A 22,328-nucleotide genomic window follows, 5' to 3' on the forward strand; every position below is an offset into this window, starting at 1 on the left:
ACTAAAGAGATTTGCTGTGCAAACACATGTATGTTGAAATTTGCATCTTCTATCTCAAAGTGATTTACACCGTCTGAGAGGCTTGTCACTGTCAGGTAGGAGAATCAGCAGGCGAGCATGAGCATCATAAAGTTTTGTTAGTCCATGTTTGTTGAGTTGGTGCGAGAGTGTTTTGACATGATCAAAATTAATTTAAAAAGTGAAACATACTTAGTGCCTTTCCAGCAAGAGACTAATGAAGTATCAAAAAGCAGTCTGGCAGCTGGGTCTGCTGCATGCTCCCCAAGGACAGCTCGGCTCTTAGGAGGTAACCTCATTTATAAGTGATGGAACACCACCGCAGCCCCACATTACTGTGACCACACACTCCCATTCACACCAAGACCACTTAGGCTGTTGTGAACTTCTGATTGACAGCTCAGTGGTTAATGCACTCTGCATATTGCAGTTCTCAGCCATTTTTGTGTACAGCAACACTTTAACCTGTCCTTTTTACACTCTGTAAACCAATAAGAGGGTTTTCTATCACAACCAAGGTACTTTAAATAGTGCTTATGGGTGACATTCTTCACAATAAGCTCCCCTGTTGCCTGAGGAGGTTTGGTTGCCAACAAAACGCTCAGTATGGAAATTGGGGGCAAATGTGGAAAACGGTAAAATAAAGTTTTTATGTGTATTAGTAATTGCAGTATCAAATGCAGAGCTGAGCATTGGGGGGTGAATGTAAGAAATTGCATTTTGTATGCAGGGGTGATTTTTACAGTGTTCAGTATGCCCTCTAGATAATAGTATGAATATGTAATTTGGTCTGCACTAGCCTTCCAGCACCAGAGCACGGTAACCGAGTCATCAGCAGCTGTGGCATCGTGTGTATGCAGTGAAGCATCTGAAAATAAGCACCACTGCGCTGCTAAATACACATTTTCTCCATCTGTATGTCTGAATATTCAAATAATACACATCCATTACTTTGCCTTCCTTACCCTCACTTCAATCCCAGCCTTTGTACATTGAAGTCGTCCTCACCACTAATTTCAAAGACAAACACAACCGTATTGTACTGCAGGTATTACTCATGTTTATTAATGTATTGCAGTTTAATTCAGGTAATTCATCAAGCTCAGCTAGCAAGATAATACTCTCTTTGTGGAAGTGGCTCCGCTTTGCCTGCACATGTGGATAACAACAGATCTCTAAGATAACCTGTAAGAACAATAACCGGGCAAATATTAGTTTTGAGCCAATCTTTGTGCGGGGGATATGGACTGTGGTTAGTAAAGTATACCAGATGACATTTATTGTGATTGATAATTTTGTACTTTTTCATTTAGCATGAAAATGGAGGATTGTTCATAAAATTATAGGGTTATTTGCTTGTCTGGTAATGCACTGGTTCATTAATTGCAATGTGCTTGTCATAAATCAGACCCTCATCAATAGTTGTAAATTACCTTTTAGAGTGTCAGCTGAGAGGTAAAGTAAGGGACACCAGCTTTGCTATTCGCAAGTAACACATTTATGTCCTCTATCTAGCTAAGAAGACAGGACTGGTCTACTAAAGAGGTATTCACTCACTCAAATCATCCGAACAAATAGACTTTCTTTGTGTACTGTGCTGTTTTGTGTTTATTCAAAATCCAATTTTTGACACAGTGTTGTCTTTTGTAACTTTAACTGTCCACTACTCATGAGACCTCCTACTCCCAATCTATTCATTTGAGAAGTTTGCAGTTCTCAATCAGACAGCTGGTAAAGAACTTGACTTTATTCATACCTCATATTGTGCCACAGTCACATCTCTGCCCCTCTGAGACTGCTGTTTCCAAAGCTTCGGCGTATGCCACTGATTCCACCTCTTCTGGTTTCAATTTGCCCCAACCCCAACAACGTGTCACCACCCACTTCTCCACCATGGTCACCTCCACTCCATGATGCCACACAATATTACTGCTCTACTCAAATCTAATGTCTGTGTAGTCTGTGCTTATACCCATCAAACGTGCCCGCTCCGACCTGCCTCTAACTTATGGCTGACTAAAACCAATCTCGGACCTGCTGAAAGAAAATGTCATAAAGACAGTGACCCTGACCGAGTTCCCCTTAAGGGCTGTCAATCACTCATATCCTCCACCTCATCCAACAACAGTGTGGCCAAAACCAATTTTTATTATAAGATCATATTTTCAAACTATTTTCCACCTTCAGAACTTTTCTGTTTTCCACTACCCTGACCAGACGCAAATCTCTAAGCCGATACCTAGAACTTTTTAAAAAGTTGTTGCCAATTCTCCTACCCCATTTTCCAGAGTCAATAAAAGCTTATTGACCCCCTTCCACTGACAATGTGTTTCCTTTTCTGTTTGGACAGAGGATGCACGCCCTAAGGAGTGGTGCCATCTGATGACACCTGATATGACAAATCTACCCAGACTACAACATGACGGGGTAAATCCCAGGTCAATGGCATCCTTTCTCTTAATCAACAAACTCACTGAGAATGACAAGTTCACTGGACCCAATCCCCTCAAACCTCTTACAAACTATATCTCCCATACACACTCCAGCAATAGTACATGTGATAAAAAAAAGCCTCTAAAGTCAGTCGGTCCATTGTTCTTGCCCATAAGAGCAATTTGAGCTGAACATCTTGGTAGGAATTATCCACTAGCATAGATTCTCAAATTACTGCTATGCAGTAATGTGTCAAACATGTGTCAAACGTTGTTCACAACGGCTGCATGGATCTTGAATCTTCTCTGACATATTCACGTCGATTAATGTGATTTTACTCATAGTCATCCCTGCATCATCAAAATATCAGCATTGCATGTTCATCTGTTGCTTCAACAAGGTTAAAAAAACTGGGAGTTTTATCTTTGATGGCCAGTTATTTTTGACCATTTTGCATCCTAACACCTTTAATCCTTATTATAACCTTTTTCACAGCATCTCTTAATGAATGACAGAACTTACACAAGGCCTCCTACTAAACTGAAGCTTTTGTCTTGTCCATCAGTTGGAAGTCATTTTGAATAAAAGTATTTCCTGAAAGGATCTGTGGATCTGTATTGTAATTATTCAAACCTTTTCAGTCTTTAATTGAATTTACCTTTAAAGCCACCTTTATGTGTTTTGTAAAAAACTAATAATTATAGCTTTAATATAAATACTGATTCTGGCATACAGAACAGTGCTTGAGTAAATGTACACGAAAGCTTACGATTAGCTAAATTGTTATAGAGACATTCTTGTCTTTACCATTTTTTGTGGTTTGAGCACCCGACAGATATCACTGCCCTGGAGTAACCATTATCATGGCTTAAAAGAGGTTGAAAATACACTAAATTCCCTACTGTTGTAAAGTGCTTTATTAATATAATCTAATATTCTTGTGTGATATAAATGTTCTCTTTAAAGTAAGATTTAAAATCAAATTCTGCACAGAGGGAATGTATACATTTTATTTGGTCAAACATGAGTCCCACACAATATTTATTCATTTGATATCCATGACGGTAGAAATGCCAGTATAATCCTCAGTTAATGATTTACTTTATCTGATAATCCTGTCTGATAGAGATTCCCTAAGGAATATTCCTTAATCCCTAAAATCAGGTTTCAAAGGTTTTTTCCCTTCAGTCTTGTCAAGAGTCACATGCTCTTGAAGTGCATACAGCAGAATGGGCCTTGTTTCAAACAAGCAATGAAGCAAATATTTTTCTATTGCAATAATTGTTTGATAAATGGTATTCAGTATATTACATGCAGCTGAGAAGTCAAGTTGTTTCTCTGGTTTATTGAAAATGTCATGGAGCCTTGCCCGACATCAACACAAATGCTAACAATAATAAGGCCAGGCCTGGAAACTTAAAATGATGGAAAAGGCTCTTTTGGAAACAAACACATAATCTATTCCTTCCTGCAGAAAGAACGTGCCAAGTTTTACCAAAAAAGGCTAAAAATCTGAAAAACTAATTTAACATCATTATGGTGTAAAAAGCTTTAAAATTCCATCATTCATCCATCTAAGTGTCACGTTACAGTACATGAAGTGTTCTCTCTGGAACAAAACTACGTGAGCGATGACTGGTCATAGGGGGCAGCGTTGCCTTCTTTCCTGCTTTAGGAGGCAGACTGGGAAATAGCTCCCTCTCCACACTATTTAAAGCCTTATTGCTGTGGTTAGGAGAACATCCAGTCTGCCCAACCCAACAGCAGCCTAATACAGTAAGTGCACATATCTCTTTAATATTGTCTTCAGTGTTTGTACTTGACTGCAAATTTCTCAGAAACAATTCAGCTAAATGAAAAATGTTAGGGATGTTTTGGTACTGTAAATTCTTTTTATTGTGATGAATATGTATTCAATTTAAGTCTCCTTTAAAATATGTTATATCAGCTATAGAGTGCAGCTACATCCAACAAGTGTGCACCCAGCATAGCAATAGGATTTTTTAATTAAATATGTATTTTATAGACATGTAATACATCATAGTTTATTCATATAATTTCAGAATTTATTCATCAACTTTATCCGTTATGTTTGTAAATCATCATGTTCCATAATAATCTGAAAGTAATATGTGCCACTCTGAATTGGATTATAGTTATTTTGCTGCAGATTTGTTCTTTTCTCAGTTAAGACTACATGTGCTACTCATCAGTGCAGATATTCTAAGATAAGCTAGATTTAGTTTTTAAATTAAATTTCAGCAACAAACATGTACGTGAACAACATTACTGCATACTGATGAAACTGTCAAGCATGTCCCTGTTACAAGAAATGTTACTTTTCAGTGTTGTTTTTCTACTACTGCTGTGACTGTGTTTAGCAGAGCCCAATAATGCACTTCCTGTTCACTTGGCTTCAGAATACAGATTAGTGGCAGGCTCAATTATAAAAACCAATGACACTTATTAGCCACTGATGATCGGAAACTGAGGATGCAGATAAACAGGAGGTCACCGCTGAAGTCACTGTTAGAAAAAAACAAGGCCAGCCCATGTACTCTGAAACATGCTCTGAAGTTTTCTCTGGACTATGAAGAATGTAAAAAAAAGTTATAGATAACTGATGCAGCAGAGGCATTCATTGTGAGTCTTCATTCTTCTTAAATCCAATGATGAGCCAAATGTAAGAGGCACTTTAATATTGATGGATCATAATGGAAGTGTACCGTCATTTTGGAAATGTTCAGCAATCTCCTATGACAAACAGGACCAGATTTTTATTGCATTTTTAAGTTCTCTTAAGATGTAATGCTACATCAGTTTTGAGCAAGAGGTAAACTTTTCATTGGTGGTTGTTTTCTTAATTTAGCTCACTAGTCAAAATAGATTATTCAGGAATCAGGCGAGCAGGCTGATGGGTGATGAATTGAACTGATTGATTCTTAGAGTTAATGGCACAATGTCATGACTTGTTTGGAACATCCATCCAGGAAAACTGACCCATGCAATGTTGTTTAAGTTATTGAACACAGTTGTACAGAACTGCGCGTTTAATTTCTTCAAAATGACTCTTTTCACAAAAGGTAAGGCTTTGCTTTGTCCTGAGAAACAACTTCAATCAGTCACAGTCCAAAGGAACGCCACTGCATAAGGTCATGGGTATCCAATGAGAATTCTCCATAGCAAATTCCCCACCAAAAATGTAATTTGCTATTTGTCCTTTTGATGTGACTGAGGGGCCTCGTACAATACAGTTACAAGGTCTTTCTCAATCTTGCCCACCCAGGATCACACAGGGACACGTGGGACTGATTCAAACAAGCAGCCCTCACCACCCCATCCCAGCTGTGAACGACCATAATTGCTTTCTTCAACAGAAGGGCCTCAACCTCCAAATGCTTCACGGATCTGAATGCCCTTCTGGGTAATGACAATGTCATCTGTACCCATATCCCCTCATGGCAAGGGGATCGGGCTTAAGGCGTTATCTGTCCCCTCCTTTATGTTTTTCTGGCTTGTAAAGCAGGCCGTACGTACTCAGTCGAAGGACTTGACTGGTACTCTGGGGTGGATTTGTTTTCCATATTAGCAGTTTGCTGTTGCCTTCATATGGTTTTGTGTGTATGTGACACGTGTCATTGCAGTCACTGTTCATGAGCCTCGTCTCTCCTGAGAGTCTGTAAAGTGATGAATTTCAGCAGGGAGGTGGCCCGGCAGACCAGCTGTTATACATATGTGGTAGAAGATGAGGATCCAGCCCTTGCAAGCCTCAGTGTATTCGAGGTGAATTTAAAACTAACCTATCTGCACTACAAACATAAATAAAAAATGTATGTATTACAAACCACAAATGTTCAAAATATGAACTTTAGGATGTCATCCTTTCCTCTACAATTCAGGAAGTGTTTATGTAACACGACATCTAATCCTAACCCTGTGTAACCTTTAATAAAGTCACTGTGAGGAGCAGACTTGATAACTGCCTCAGTGTTGTGTAATAATGTTACGTGATTGCTGTATCACATTCAAATTTAAATTCAGATTGTAATGGTCAGTGGCCTGGACTGACCATTACAATCTGACTCTACCAATTCATATTTCAGCTGTCAGAGCAGATATGTTAATATGATTCTTAACGCCTGGTAGCATTTGTAGTTTTTTTTTTTTTTTTTTTGTCACATCACATAGACAGACATAAAAAAAAGGACATTAGGAGCAGACCAATTCTCTCACTTATTATGTTCTGCCATGCAGTTGACCGAGAGGGGTGACCTAGCTCTCCTGGAGAACCTGGTGAGGAAGAGCCCAGGGGTCCTGAGTGAGAAAGATGAATGTGGAGCCAGTCCCCTTCATCATGCCGCTGCAGGGGGCCATGTCACCCTCATCCAATTCATCACCAGTGTCACAAACTCAAAGGGTAAGCATACCTCAACCATCAATCATAAGATGCACTTCAGCACAGGTAAAATATGAGTGTTGTTGATCACCATAATTCTGTCTTTAAGTTACTAAATGTAGCATTATATTTGTTTTTTATGTGTTGCCTCTATACTGCAGGTGGCCGTACATATATCTTTATGAATTTGTATACGTGTGTCTTGTGTGCTCTTAGAGCTGGATAGTTGTGATGACCAAGGTAACGTGCCCTTACATTGGGCGGTGGAGAAGAACAAGGCAGAGAGCTGCAGGGCTCTTATGGACCTGGGAGCCAACTCCAACATCCTGAACGCAGCCCTGCTGTCCCCGCTGCACCTGGCAGTCACCTGCCAACACAACAGCCTGGTGGAGGTGGGCAGCAGGAGAGTGTCCAGCTGAAATGACAATTCATAGGAGCTGATTTCACGCTTTCTTTTGTTGATGAATGTCGATGAAGAAATGCTAGAGTTATTTATGTCCACATCACCCACTTCAGGGCTTTTTCGCTAAAATGATCGAGCACATATTTTAATTTTATACTTGAGGGGTTTGTTGGACTGATGGTTATGCTGTGATCTATCTAACATTATGGCTTACACTGCTTTTTCCATAAGTCTGATTGACTGTTTATTTCAAAAGTTAGGCCAATGTAATTAAGGTCTTTTTCATCATACCATCTTTGGAGAAAGAAGGCCTTAAAGGAAATTTCTTTTAGTATTTAGATATCTTAACGTTATATTTTCTTGAACAACGGTCCAGCCACTGTAGTCTTCATGTGACTGTCTACATATCTGACAAAAGCCTGATTCGGTGGTGTACCTGTAAGGACCTTATAGTCTTCTCCAAAGCATTGGCTGCTGCCCACAAGTGGATGGAGTTGCTAGCAGAGTTGAGGACCTGTAAGAACAGGCTGGAGCTCTCTCTGAGGTTTTTCTTTCTGCCCCCGGCACAGCTGCTGGTATCATACAGTTCTACGGACTGTAATCTGGAGGGGGATCTTGGGAACAGCCCGTTGATTCTGGCCTCCTCTATCAATAACTGTGAAGCTCTCAGCATACTGGTATGTATAAACTTTTCAAACCTGATGCACGATCCTGTAGAAGGTTAATACATTTGTGCAGAAAATATTATGCAGCATTGTTCTAAATTGACAGCTCACTACAGCTTTGTGTCTGACAAAGGGTTGTTTATCTTCCTCGCCACCCATTCTCAAATCTGTCAAAGATAAAGCATGGAGGACGACTCTGCAAGCAGAACAAGCTTGGCCACTTTCCCATCCACGCAGCTGCCTTTGCGGGTGCAAAGAAAGCCATGGAAGTGATCCTGAAGGCCGGTATGATGAAAGAAATGATCTATCATCAAAAATTGAAAGTGCTGAGAATAATGAAAAAGTTTTCACAAGGCCAAACAGCACGTTAAGCTGATAGATAACAAGAGACTTCACCTCTGCCCTCAAGAGACATTTTGTCGAAAAATGTTTGTGCTACTTTTTCCACACACCAGATGCCACAGACTGACAGCGTGTTTATTCACAGTGGGAGGTCTGCTTGGTAAATCTTGTGTTGCTGGAAAAAGGTTTGGTTAGAACACAAAATATTTATGATATTTCTGCGATTGGTCAGCAAGGAAATTAATGGGTCCTTGAGCTGTTTGAAAATTTACGTAGACAGCCCACCGTGAAAGGACAGAATTACTCATTACCTCCTGACAGTAAAAAGTACTAAATAAAAATCCTTGAAATCAACGCCGAATGTTTAAGATGGGGGCTCTGCAATTCATATTCCTCTTACTGTTGTAGGATTAACTAGGAAACCTTTACGTGTATTCAGTATGACATTTAGAAGTCAGAAACATTTTATTTGTTCTCTGCAGGAGAGGAGTGTGGCCACTCATACACTGCCCATATCAACTACATAGATAAGTCCAGGAGCAGCCCCCTCCATCTGGCTGTCCGTGGAGGGAACATTGAAGCCATCTGCCTCTGCCTTTCTACCGGGGCAAAAGTTGACCAGCAGCAGGTACTGACAGCACAAAACAAACAAAACATCCGACATATTAAGCCTCTTTATTGGTTTACCTTGTAACCATATGCACTTCTCACAGCCCTTCAAAGCAACTGTCAAGAAGGGGACAGATAAGTTTGGCTCTTCCTCACATAGCCATAAATGCATGAATACATTTGCATTTATTCTGTCCATCCAATCCATTGTCAATTTCGAACAGTTTTTAAATATTGATCTAATGTCCTATACCTGTGAAGCATCTGCCTGGCGAAGAGTATGAGTGTTAGCACTGTTAAAGCATGTCAGTGTTATCATGGCCATCTGGGAGTAATACTTTTGCCTCGCCCCGGGCTAGTGGCCAGAGGTACAGCGGGAATAGTGCGCGCAGTAATAGCATCAGTTGGCGTAATTGATACAAATTACCTCCATTTAGGCTGTGGAGCGATTGCTGGGCTCCTCCTGCCCATCCTGGTTATCTCATTAAAGGCTTGTGTTACAGCCACAGCGTTCACCAGCAAGTCTGGAAGATACTTTGCTAGCGTTACACTAAGGAAGTGTACATGAGAGAGCCTGTGTGCAGACTAATTGTTGTGTGTGTTTATGTTCTGCTTTCTATGGAGCAGATGCAGGCATGTTTGAAGAGCTGGTGAATATTTATAATTTATTACTCATATCCTGTTTGTGTTTTATATCTGTCCAGAATGACAAGTCTACACCGCTTCATTTGGCCTGCACCCAAGGCGCCACTGATGTTGTCAAACTGATGCTCTCCACCTATGAGCAAGTGGAGGACGTCATCAACCTGGCTGACGGGGCGTGTCAGACACCTCTACACAGGTAGACTTCCTGTCTCCATCCGCTCTTATACTGGGACAAGCCTGTTCATCATATTTTGGCACTTTCATTTTCTTTATTTTCAAGTTTCATTTTTTGTCTTTTTGACCAAACTCGTTAAATATGGAGCTGTAGTGACACTTCTGAGCAGATTTTGTTACTTTTGAACAGAGCCAGGCTAGCTCACTGTTTATTTATAAGTTACTTTAACCTCCTGCCAGCTATAGCAAATGTTTGTTTTACAGATATGGGAGTGGTGACACCCTTTTTTAATTGTCCAATTCACAACATCAAGTACAAATATAAAATACCTGTATTCACTTTATTTACAGTGGTTGCTATCTGAACTGCTTGATCATGGTTGTGTACAGTCCATCTGCATAATATCAGGACTGTAACACTGTACAAACAAACGGAACATCGATACATGTTCTGCGCAGCTAACAGAATAATGAGCTTTAATTGGGGACAATAAGAATGATAATGAAGATCCGTTCACGCATTGATTTTATCTTGGAGCTGTTTGTGTTGGCACAGGCAGCAGCAGAGTAAGACTGCGGTGGGGTTGGTGTTTGTGTTTGTGTTTTTTTTTTTTTATCTTATTGTGATACCTTAATATACTGCAAAACATATATAAGAGCCTGACTAATGGCTGATGAGTCCTATCCATGACTGCTAACACACAACATATACAACATACATACAGTAGCATCATCTGTGTCTTGCAGATTTTAACTGTGGGATTTATCTTTTTTCTACTTAAGTCTCTGTGCTGATTCAGACTGTGAACCGAATAGCAGGAATGAATAAAGTTACAGTTATTTAGGAGCAACATAAAAGTGGACCATTGGGCTGCTGGAGATAAAAGATGTCACCACAAAGGCTTGTTATATCACACTTTGACAAAGCAAGATTATAATTCTACCATCCTCATTTGACATCTGACAGTATTAGCAAGACCTTGACTCACAAAGTAATGTGCTGCGCAGCTGGTTAACAACTGTGTTTACCTTTCCAGGGCTGCAATATTTGACCACGCAGAGCTTGCAGAATACCTAATTTCTTTGGTAAATAAGGCACACACACACCCAATTCCACACAAATACACTGCAACTTTTTTTTATTAATCTTTTGCTTTAAGTGAAAGAATTTCCAAAAATAGAAAATTGCCTGTTTCTACAGTTATGTTAAATGCAAGTTAGTGCGTCTGTGCTGAGGATTTTCTTCTCTGCTTTTTACCCGTACAGTTATCTGCTCGTTCTCCACCTTTACTATGTGTGTTCCCAACACTAAACTATACTTTTTAAACACACATCTTAGCTCAATAAAGATTGTCGGTGTTGCCCATAGCCTGCAGACCATCTGTCACGCTCTCCAAACCTTTTAAACACGACTGTGTTGCTAGGAAAGAACTGGCTTTTGAGTTTCATATACTGTTAGCAAACAGTACAACAAGGAACAAACTTCCATTGGAAGTAACCTTCCATTTGATTTAGATTGAAATGAAAAGTTGCTGCCCACATTCATCAACTCCTGCTAGATGTTTAAATCTGTTAATTTACGTTAGCCAGATAAATAAGAACGCGTCACAGTTTCTCCACAAAAAGGATCTTGTGTGTTAACGGTCTTAAATATGCACTTAATGACCACATACATAATTTTGTAAGGCTAAAACACCATGTCCCAGATAACAACATAAAAATTGTTTAAAGTCAGCAAGCTTGAAAGTATTAACAGCAATGTCACTTCGATGTGCCACTTTATTTTATAATTTTGTAGCAAAGAGCTATTTACTCCTGTTTATATCTAAGGTCCATTTCGTTTGTACAGAATTTAATATAACCATTAATTCAAATGCGTTTGTTTGCAATACTTGGGGCTATGTGTGTTGAAATGAATGTGGTAATTGATGACTTAATTTTAAGGCTCTGGTACATTCTCTGCTCAGGGTGCCGATCTGAACAGCACTGATTGTAAGGGAAACACTCCTTTGCTGCTAGCTACGAGCTGTGGAGCATGGAAAACTGTATCTTTGTTGCTATCAAAAGGTCAGCCACACTACTGTATTTCACCATAAACAATGCTCATGGAACGTGTAACACTGCCTAATAATATACATATGTTTATATCATTGTAGGGGCAAATGTAAATGTACAAGACAGATTTGGTTGCAACTTCCTTCACCTGGCCATTCTGCAGCCTCAGGGTCTTAAGAATCTCCCAGAAGAAGTACTGCAGGTACTATCAATCAATGTCTATTTGGGGCTTATCCCATGCTCTGTATTATGCTGTTTAGTCAAAAACACGATGAAGAGACTGGAATCTAATTACTATACTGTCCCTAATCAATTTGCCTTGAGCCTCAGCTGCATGCATTCAAGGTCAGCTGATGAGTTTCATTACGCCCTCACTAAACCAGATATTGGTCCTTCTAAACACTGTGAGCTCTACCTTAAGCTGCAATAATGGGAAAGCCCTCGAAAATGAGCCACTGAGGAGGGCTGATACATTTATATTTAGTGACTGTTTATAGAAAGCGTGCGAACTGACATTATTATTCATGTAATCGTCGGTATGTGTGGGCGTGTGGATTTGGCTCTGTCCATGGCAAAAGCTATTATGGTATTTTTATGACATTTCCGCTGTATGACTGTTTTAACAGAGTCAGGTTTACATTTGTGTTGTGCAATGCGCATTATACTGTATCAATGTAATCTTTCTATAATGTGTTAACCTTTAGCTTAGCTGTGTGAAGGCATTGCTAAACTGTGAGGACAATGAGGGATGCACCCCACTTCACTACGCTTGCAGACTGGGCATCCACAACTCGGTGAAGAACATGCTGGGCCTCTCGGGACAGGTCGGCCTCACATTCAAGTCCAAGGACAAGAAGTCTGCAATGCACTTTGCTGCTCAGTGAGTTTGATTGGTCCCTGTGGGAATGACATGCCATACCACACGAATAAAAATTTCTGATTTGACCTGATTTTTACTCAAAGTTGCTTAAACTTAGCAGATTGAATGAAAGAAGAACCAGCATTATCACTGCTTCTGGCACTGCAGGGAATGTTCACTCAATTGAAAAGTAATCATTGGACACTGTGGCGGCAGCCAGATCTTACTAATCTATTCTTCAGAGAGATTCTTACCCCTTCCAGGTGAAGGTTATTGGTTAATTCTCTGGGAAAGTTTCCTCATCTGTCTGTCCCCTTTTATTTATTTATTTATTTTTGCTGCTGTCTGTCTTTTTCTTAGTTGGAGCTGCTTTTTTTATGAAACCTGAAGTTCCCAGTGAGATCAAATCAGGCCCAATTTGGATATTGAGATAATCAGAGAATATGATCACTGAATATGAATACTGTGAGAAGGAAATATCTTGCGAGGCTTTGATTTGAACGGTGGAGCCTGTGGATATCAGAAGAATGAGATGATACTGAGAGTAAGCATTAAGCTGCTTCAGGCACTCTTCCGAGGTCCCAATATGGGGATTCACATTTCCATCAAATTTTCTCATGCAGTCATGATTGCTGTGATAGAAAGACAGGTTACAATAAATTACAAAAATGTGGCACCTCTGTCACAATTTGGTGAAAGTGTCTATTTAGAGATGAAGCACTTTCAATACTAAGTAAGGTGTAGGAAGGAAGGTTAGGTTTAAAAAACAAACAAACTCCCCAGCAGTTCATTCAGATAAAAGGTCACTCGTTGTAAGAATCCATTATCAAACGAAGATGATGGAATGAAGCTATATAAGCGAAATGAAAGTGAGTGACCTGTTCCTCAGTTTAATTTGCTTCCAGCCCGTGACCAAGCAATGGTGCTTCTACAATAAACTGATTTATCAAAAGCAATACAGACACTGTACTTTTCACACCAACATCAGCTGAAGCCTGTGAGGAGTTTATTTAACGACCTTGACATCATTTTCATTATGGAAGTTGTTACCTAAAATATTCAAAAGAATCTTAAGACTTTAAATATTTAATTTCCACAAACTGTTATCGTCACATCCATACCGACATACCTCATCTACACTGTATTACTATTAACACTCTGGAGCCATTACTTTCTATACGATTTGATTAGGAAAATGGCGTTATTAGTATTTGGAAAATGACAAGCAGTTTAAGACCTTCTTCCCCAGGTATTCTGTTGCAATGCAACAACGTATAGATCAATGAAATCACAAGCTTATTAAACGTTAATCAAAAAATGGCTCCAAAAAGAACTTTGACATGCAATCTTCCTAAGTAAAGACTTCCATTGAACAAGAGCAGTCAGAGGCAAAATAAATTTCATTTAAAACCGTTACCTCAAAGATTTGCTGCTTTAATCCTGTGAGAAATGTCTGCACTCAAAAGCTTTTCTTCTGTTTTTGAAGATTAATTGCTATGGCACACCTATTACACAGTGACCTAAAGCAACTGTCGCAAGCATAGAATTCAATTAGTGAGGCACATGTGACAAAATGTTACGAAGTGCGCGAATCCATGTCTTTCAACATTATTATTGATTTTTTTTTTTTTTTATCATATACATCCATTTCATTAGAGCTTCAGGGCAAATGAAGGTCATGCTATGATATCATACTTTAACTCATATAGACCCTAACCCTATACTTCTTAAAAGACTGAAAGATGAGGAAAGATCACAAGGACAAGCTAATATGCCACTTCTGTTCATGGAGCTCCACGTTAGCTTTATTTTACTAACCGGTTCAAAACCACATAACAGAAATCTTTAAGTATGTTCATATATGTATGTAACAGTATGTTCTAACAGATAAAAAATAATAAAAATAAAATAAATAGTAAAAAGTTCTACATTTTAACTCCTATCCCTTTTCCCTTTAAGGTATGGGCGCATCAATACTTGTCAACGATTGCTGGAGACCATCACTGACTCTCGCTTGCTAAATGAAGGTGATGAGCGAGGCCTGACACCACTTCATTTAGCTTCGAGAGGGGGCCACACCAAGGTGGTTCAGCTGCTCCTGCGTAAAGGAGCTCTCTTTCACAGGTAAATCCAAAGATGGAATATGAATGCATGCAAAATGCGAAAAAATACATGCTCCCAACATGCAAAAGCATACATGAAAGCACTACCATGTGTTTGTTGTTTACTTTACTTGCAATCATGCAATTTGTAGGATTCAAATCTATACATGTACTTTATTTTCATGACTGAAATAACTCATTATTTACAGTGATTATAAGGGCTGGTCCAGTCTGCACCATGCTGCATCACAGGGATACACACAGACAATGGACATTCTGCTGTCTGCCAATCTCAAGCTGCTGGATAAAACAGAAGAGGATGGGGTATGAAATATCATTATTTCTGAAGTCAACCTTATCCAAAGACTGAGGGCACTAATGAATACAAGTATCATCATCAATAATACAGACATGCTTGTTTCTTTCTATGTTCTCTTATGAATTAATATACCAGAACACTGCACTCCACATCGCAGCAAAAGAGGGACACGTGGCCGCAGTCCGGCTCTTGCTGGCTCGGGGAGCAGTGTTTGTCTTAAACAAGAACGACACTTCGTTCCTCCATGAAGCTCTGCAGAGTGGGAAAAAAGATGTGGTGAATGCTGTGATTGACAGTGACAGGTACGTTACTGTGTTAAACCTTCTAAACCAAGGATCCTCAACGTTTTCCAGGCCAAGGAGAGATGGAGCAGGGACCCCCTACTTATATATATTGTATAAAATTGTGTTTTATATTAAACTGGTCTGATACTGCCAGTGTATAAATGTATCTTGTTATTGTGCATTCAATACTAAGATATTCAGATAATACACCGGTTCATATATTAATGTTTTTACTTTAACATGTGCAAGGTACAGTGAGTAGGGTGACCATGCCACCGCCAACATACCTCAAACTGATCAGCAATGTCTGTCAATTGCATGTAATCATGCATAAAAGCTATTCAGGTTGACATTTTTATTTCAAACATAAATGTGGAAACGACAATGAGTGATGCTTGCTGGTGCCACTCGCACTGCATGCAACACTGTACTATTATTTCTCTTGTGCTTTCTGTTTTTTAGTCGTTTCACAAAATGTTCATTTTCTAAAAATGTGCTAGCTGCTAGCATAATAAGAATGGAGAACCCGACAGAGCCAGATTGGCACAGATGACTGATCATTACTGATGGCTGTTCAGCTCAGCCTACCTGGTCACCGCAGATCCGTAGTGTGTGAATCCGTTCATCCATCCCGTGGCTAAAGAGCTAACGTTAACTTTCGTGCTAACGTCGGAGAGGTCACGGTACTGCTGTAGCCACGTGATCAATGAACGAAAGACCCGAAGACCCGGAGTTATGAGTCGTTGTGTCATTCCTACACAACGAATATGCAGCAGAAAGATCCGTTCGTGAACGAATCTGAGCCTGTGGCGCGCATGCGCGGACCAGGGAGAGCGGAACGAATCGACTTGAGATGACTTGATACCCCCCAGAGACTAGACCAGACCACTCCAACCCCCCAAAGACTGGAGACTCGACCAGACCCCTCCCCCCCAGAGACTAGACCAGAGCCCTCCAGCCCCCCCAAAGACTGGAGATTAGACCAGACCCCTCCCCCCCAGAGACTAGACCAGAGCCCTCCAGCCCCCCCAAAGACTGGAGATTAGACCAGACCCCTCCCCCCCAGAGACTAGACCAGACCCCCCCCAGAGAGAGACCGGCTCCTCCAGAGAATGGAGACTAGACCCCCCCCCTCTCTCACAGACTAGAGACCCCATTGGTTACGTTCCTGTTGAAGACCTCTGTTCTAAACTATCTTATCCAAATGAAAAGTGTGTTTGTCCAGCAATTCCATGAGGTCCTGTGACAACCACACATCTTATGAGGAAAAGGAGCCCTTTTTCAGGTCAACGATGATGTTCATTCTGTTAAGGGAAGCATTTATTAGAAAAATCCAAACTCAACAAATCTACTGAGAAGTTACAGGGTTTTCACCAAACAGCATATCTTTAAATTTCAGTCCATTAATTTTATAGGTTTAATTTAAGCACACCATCAGTCGGTTTGTGTGAAAAGAAAATGAAAAAATCTTGGGGGTGCCGAAGTCACAAGTTTTTCATTTCCAGTTATTGTGGTGGTTTGACGATTCGTCTGTGTGGTCCTTTCTTAAGATGCACTGAGGCTTTAGGACTGTTCAAACCTGGTGGAAGCCAGCGACATCCCACACTGGACATGATTGAGTTTCTGCCTGAGACCTACAAGGTTTGGCAAAGACAAACATCTGTGAAAACAGTAGTCATCATAACGCATGTCTTGCAGAAGTAAACTGTTGTATTTTTTCATACAATCTACAATGTGCATCTCTGTGTTTTCCTATTCTTTCAACAGCACCTGTTGGACTGTTGTGTTAGAGAATCTGATGATGACCACAACTGTCCTGACTATCATGTAATCCAGCTATCACTCACTCTATCAAAACATCTACACACTTAATAAAAATGGTCTGTAAATATTATTATATCCCCCAACCAACTACAAAATTGTGACGGTTTGTCCATATATGTGGTGTAGATTGAATATAATTTCAGATGGCTCCAAGGTTCCCTTTCAGCAAAGAAGTCAACTGACAGCACAGTGATGTATAAGCCGCTACCTGCACTCAACGTAAGAAACTTTTCTGTCTAGTATATATAAACTTGGTGCAACATAGTGGAAGTATTGTGAATCTGAAGAGGCGGGTTCTACCAGGTTTGGCCTGTTCATCTATAGTCCTCCATCAATTTCTTTTTTTTTTGCCACAGTTGCGGCATAGTCACAAAACTTTACTTCCTCTTTGCTTGCATTTATTAGTAAGGAGCAATTATGTGCACCTCAAATATCTGATGCCAATACCTTACCCAAACCAAATTCTCACCTCACGTTGTCCTCAGATTCTTATTCCTCTGGCTCTGATTAGATATACTGCTGCAATTAACGTTAGATACCAAACTAGCTGAATAGTTTGGTACCCAAATTGATAAAAAAAAATGATGCTTTGAGTCAAAAAGCAAGGCATGCTGTGACTGTGTTATTTCCACCTCTTTTTCTCATTGTGGTTGGTCTCCTTGGTCAACACCTCTAAGCTTCAGCTATTTCTGCCCTTCAGTACGAGGTCATGGAATGAGGAGGCTGGCCCCAGCTCACCTTATTATTTACTGAGCACCACATGTCGCACGCAGTGTCGTTTTCGGTTTGCTTTATTTTCTCAGTTAGAACATCTGGGAGTGATAAATCTGGCAGTTCAAAAGCCACTCCAGTGGCTCTACATCTTATTCATCAGGGTCGTTGGGGGCCTGAAGCCAATTCCAGATGACACTGGGCACAAGCAGGGTACATCCAGGACAGACAGGCGAACTCCACACAGACATGCCAAGATCTGGATTTGAACCTAAGATGTTCTTGCTGTGAGGTGCTTACCACTGCACCACGGCGAGCAAATCTCAGCCTTTATTTAATCTTCTCCCACACCAACCTTTTAACAGCAAGTCTGTATCATTGGAGAGAAACAATTTCATCTTCTACCAAATGTTAGGAATTCTTTTCACATTTCTGCCTGCTGAGATGAGCCGTTTCCTGTGGAGATCAGTAATAAGCACGTACTTTTAAATCTTGTGGGCTTTTCTCTCTGTTCTTTTCAGCTTGTGAAGAATGCACCAGTAACACTGGGATATTTTTCTCTTGCTCCTTCTGCAGGCAATGGTGCAGTACAACCGCATTGAGCTCCTCAACCACCCTGTCTGCAAAAAGTACCTGGCAATGAAGTGGTGCGTATTTAGTGTTACTTAACCTGGGAGATTAGTAAATTTAATTCAAATGTGTCGGTGAGGTAGTAAGAAGAACTAATTCATTATTTACTTAAAATGTCTGCTTTGGTTTGATCTGCAGGGTTGCCTATGGGAGCATGGCTCATGTGCTCAACATGTTTTTCTACCTGCTAGGCCTTCTGCCTCTGACTCACCTGATAGTGACTCTGAGGCCCACTATAAACACCACTGAAACAGGCGAGCACATAATCAAAATGGTGCCCATATCTTTCGTAGAGGTGCGAGACAACAACAGTGATCAGAACTATAGAAGCAATTTTGTGTAACATAAATGATTCATACTAAATGTGTGGATAAGATGCGGTGTCACTGGAAAATAAATCTCTGTTTTTTCATCTCACAGCAAAGTCTGTTCCTGTCCTTCTGCATGGTGATGGTCTTGGTCATGAACTTGTATTGCATAGCGAAGGAAATGGTGCAGATAGTACAACAGGTACGCTGTGTTACACAAGTGTCATCATCTCACACGAAGCATTTGCTCATAAATCTGGTCAGTAGCAGGTCTGTGTGGACACACTGGTGATCAGGTTTGATGGATTAGTGGATTTTACCTCCATGCATTATCTATCCATTTTGAGTATAGCTGTAAAAAGCATTAGCACATCAAAATGCGTATTGAATAATTTACAGTTATAATGATGAAATTAAATTCTACACAATTCTGCATGGTTGTTTGATTAATCATTTGTATGCTTTCTTATTTTTCTTTTTGTGATGCCTAAAAGCGTTGGAATTACTTCAAGGATTATTCCAACCAGCTTGACTGGTTCTCAGCCATCACGTCTCTTCTGTTCATCATCCCCGTCATGCTCAATGTAGAGGGATCTTTGCATTGGCAAGCAGGGGCTCTGGCAGTTTTGAACTCCTGGATTGGATTTCTCCTTTATCTCCAGAGGTAGTGTTTCAACACAAAATTAGTTTTTCATGTCCAAAAAAATCAATAAGTGTCATAATTGATAATGATTTCTCCTATTTCTTTAGGTTTGAGGGTGTTGGCATCTATGTTGTGATGTTTGGAGAGATCCTGAGGACACTGGTCCGCATAGTGGCTTTGTTCATCTATTTGATGTTAGCATTTGGACTGGCTTTCCATGCTTTGATGCTCAACCAGGTAGGAAAAGGGAGCAATGAGCTCAACAGGCTTCTGTGTTATTTAGGGATCACAAATGAACAATAATGTCTATTAATTTAATTCTAATTTGCATCAGTACTGGAGCTGCAACTGATTTTGTACCATAGGTGGATAAAAGCTTATTTCGCCATAAATCAAAAAAGGTTTTATCTTTTGTTAGCATAAATGACTGCTGCACATTTTATATTACATTCTTCAAATTGTTGTTTGTAGAAGTAATGCTTTTTCTCACAAGATCTCATGAACTGTCAAAATCTTTCTCCTTGTCTGCTGAGATGCTAATTTCAAAATAATGCATCTGTAAGGGTGGAAACGCAATGCAATAAACCTCAATTGAAAAAGTGTTGCAGCATTAACTGTGTTAGATAACTGTCCCTCTGTTTTGCCTGCAGAAAGAGTTCAACAGCGTGCCGCTCTCAGTGATGCAGACCTTTGTGATGATGGCTGGGGAGCTGAACTACCAGAATAACTTCCTTGATGCTTATCTGAGCAATAAGCTTCCTTTTGGACTTCTGACTTATTTTATTTTAGTGCACTTTGTGCTGCTTATGCCTATACTACTGGTGAACCTGATGGTAAGCAAGTTCTGAGAGGCCCCACAAACATTTCACCACAGTTGAATTTGCTAAATGTTTATGAAAGTATGAAGCTCGTTAGTTGTAGCTGTTGGATGGCGTTTTCTCTGGCTTTCAGGCTTTTACTTACACTTTAGTTTCATTAATTAGATAGTGCTTATCTGTCTTTGGCTGGTGTTGTAGATTGGTTTAGCGGTTGGAGACATTGCTGAGGTACAAAGAAATGCTGCCCTTAAAAGAATAGCCATGCAGGTATGTATGGAACCAGCTTGTATGCGCCTAAATATGTGTTATCTACAATTCCTATCCTGCTTTCTCCATGCATACTGTCTGCCCATGATGTTGACATGGTGGACAGACAACCAATGAAAGAAATCTCACCCTCTCCCCAGATTGACCTACACACTGCTCTGGAAGATAAGTTGCCTTATTGGTTTATGAAGCGAGTTGATAAACCCTCCGTAACCATCTACCCCAATCGCAAGTGCTCCAAGGTATGCTCACTATCACAGAAACAGAAAATGTACAACATCCACTTGTCTCTGTAAGTTCGCTAATAATTCTGTTCACTTTATTTGAATAGAACTTTATAAAGCAATTAATGGCAGGTGAAGAGGAAACAAATGAAGTCTGGACTCGTCTGCAGGCCAAATCACAGACCTGCACCGTGGTAGAGAAAGAGCTTGCAAAGCAGAAGTCCAGGTAAAGCAAGCCGCCGTGCAAATGGTGATCATAAGCGTCCTCTCTCTGTAAGAATAAGCAGAATAATTGCCTATATATATATATATATATATTTACTGCGTGAGACAGCAATTCCAAAATCCAAAAGTCCAAATCCAAAAATGATTTGTGATCTCATGCAGGGTGCACTCGAAACAGTGGGAATAATCAGTGATGAAGAACAATTTGTTAGTTGTTTTTGATGCATGAGCAGCCCCTAGTGGATAGAAAGAATTGAAGACTGACCATTTCAAAGATGTGACCTTTTTCAGCTCATGGTACCTCTCTGGAGCTTCATCCTCAAGAAACGTATTAAATCCAATCAAATAAATCTAAAACTGAGTTACATTCCCATTCAGGATGAAAGAAATGTCGAATCTGTTGGAGAAGCAGCACAGCCTCCTGAAGCTCATCATCCAGAAGATGGAGATCACCTCAGAGGCTGATGAGTACGACGGCCCCACCAACGTCAAAGGCAGCATGTGGCCAAGTGTGAGTCGGGCCAAGCCAAGACGACAGGGGGTGTCCCAGTGGGTCCCGCTGATGAAGGCCATCGAGGCCAAAAGAAATTGAAGATGAACACACTACACATTCAGACATGTCAAAAATTTCATGACTTCAGAAAGTGAATAATCAACATGTTGTCTGTTGCTATCTGTATGGATACTGCATAAAGTAGTTCAGGTGGCCTTTGTCTTTCTGATATACAAAGCTTAAATATATGAATGTTTACATCTATTCAAGCTGTTCATTTTAACCAAGTGCAATATATTAAATAATATTTGTGTGCTTGTCATAGAATTAAAGCCGATAATAACAGTGATATTTCTGTAAAATGCTGTCTTGTGTGTAGTAACCAGGGATAAATAAATGCCTTTTTGTGGTGTCTTGTAATACAATACACAAAGATGCTTTTTCTTGTATTGTGCCTTTCAATGAAATATTGTATGTCCTTCATCATCCATCACACGTGACATGTCACCCCTCCTTTCTCTCCATTCCATCATTAAACATTTCTCTGAATTTAAAACAGTAATGAGTATGTTTTGTGTTTGTTTGTTTTTATCCATAAAACTCAGGTTGTAAATCAGCTTTCAATAAATTTCAGTTTGTAAGTTAAACACAGTGCAAACAAGAAGCTGTGTAGCTGTAATGAGAGTTTGTTTAATGCGACAGGTGAAGAGCTCATGTCGTGTGGTATTTGCAACATTTCTATTTGAAAAAAAGAAAAATGAAATTATGATCGTCCTCAATGTGTATCAAAGCTACACAAACACTTAATGTCACAAACTGTTTTCTAAAAAAGAAACTGTAGCTCAAATCTGAACTTTCCAATGAGGATCATAATAAGAACT

At 40.0% G+C, this 22,328-nt stretch overlaps 1 protein-coding gene across 1 annotated transcript; it reads left to right on the forward strand.

Moving 5' to 3' along the window:
* The first annotated feature begins 4,187 nt into the window (after positions 1–4,187).
* trpa1b (transient receptor potential cation channel, subfamily A, member 1b) lies at positions 4,188–21,619 on the forward strand. The gene is made up of 29 exons (XM_029529384.1): positions 4,188–4,227; positions 5,738–5,875; positions 6,096–6,234; positions 6,706–6,868; positions 7,064–7,239; positions 7,820–7,927; positions 8,092–8,200; positions 8,740–8,885; positions 9,571–9,707; positions 10,723–10,771; positions 11,653–11,752; positions 11,842–11,942; positions 12,445–12,620; positions 14,559–14,723; positions 14,911–15,025; positions 15,156–15,322; positions 16,855–16,945; positions 17,072–17,131; positions 17,255–17,347; positions 18,416–18,486; positions 18,608–18,764; positions 18,890–18,979; positions 19,272–19,441; positions 19,528–19,657; positions 20,071–20,253; positions 20,437–20,505; positions 20,646–20,747; positions 20,837–20,955; positions 21,333–21,619. Exons 3-29 carry the CDS (start codon positions 6,139–6,141, stop codon positions 21,544–21,546), a joined length of 3,357 nt encoding a protein of 1,118 aa, XP_029385244.1. The 5' UTR covers positions 4,188–4,227; positions 5,738–5,875; positions 6,096–6,138; the 3' UTR covers positions 21,547–21,619.
* Positions 21,620–22,328: the final 709 nt, after the last annotated feature.

This window comes from Echeneis naucrates, chromosome 20 (assembly GCF_900963305.1).
Source record: "Echeneis naucrates chromosome 20, fEcheNa1.1, whole genome shotgun sequence".
In the NCBI taxonomy this organism is placed as follows: domain Eukaryota; kingdom Metazoa; phylum Chordata; class Actinopteri; order Carangiformes; family Echeneidae; genus Echeneis; species Echeneis naucrates.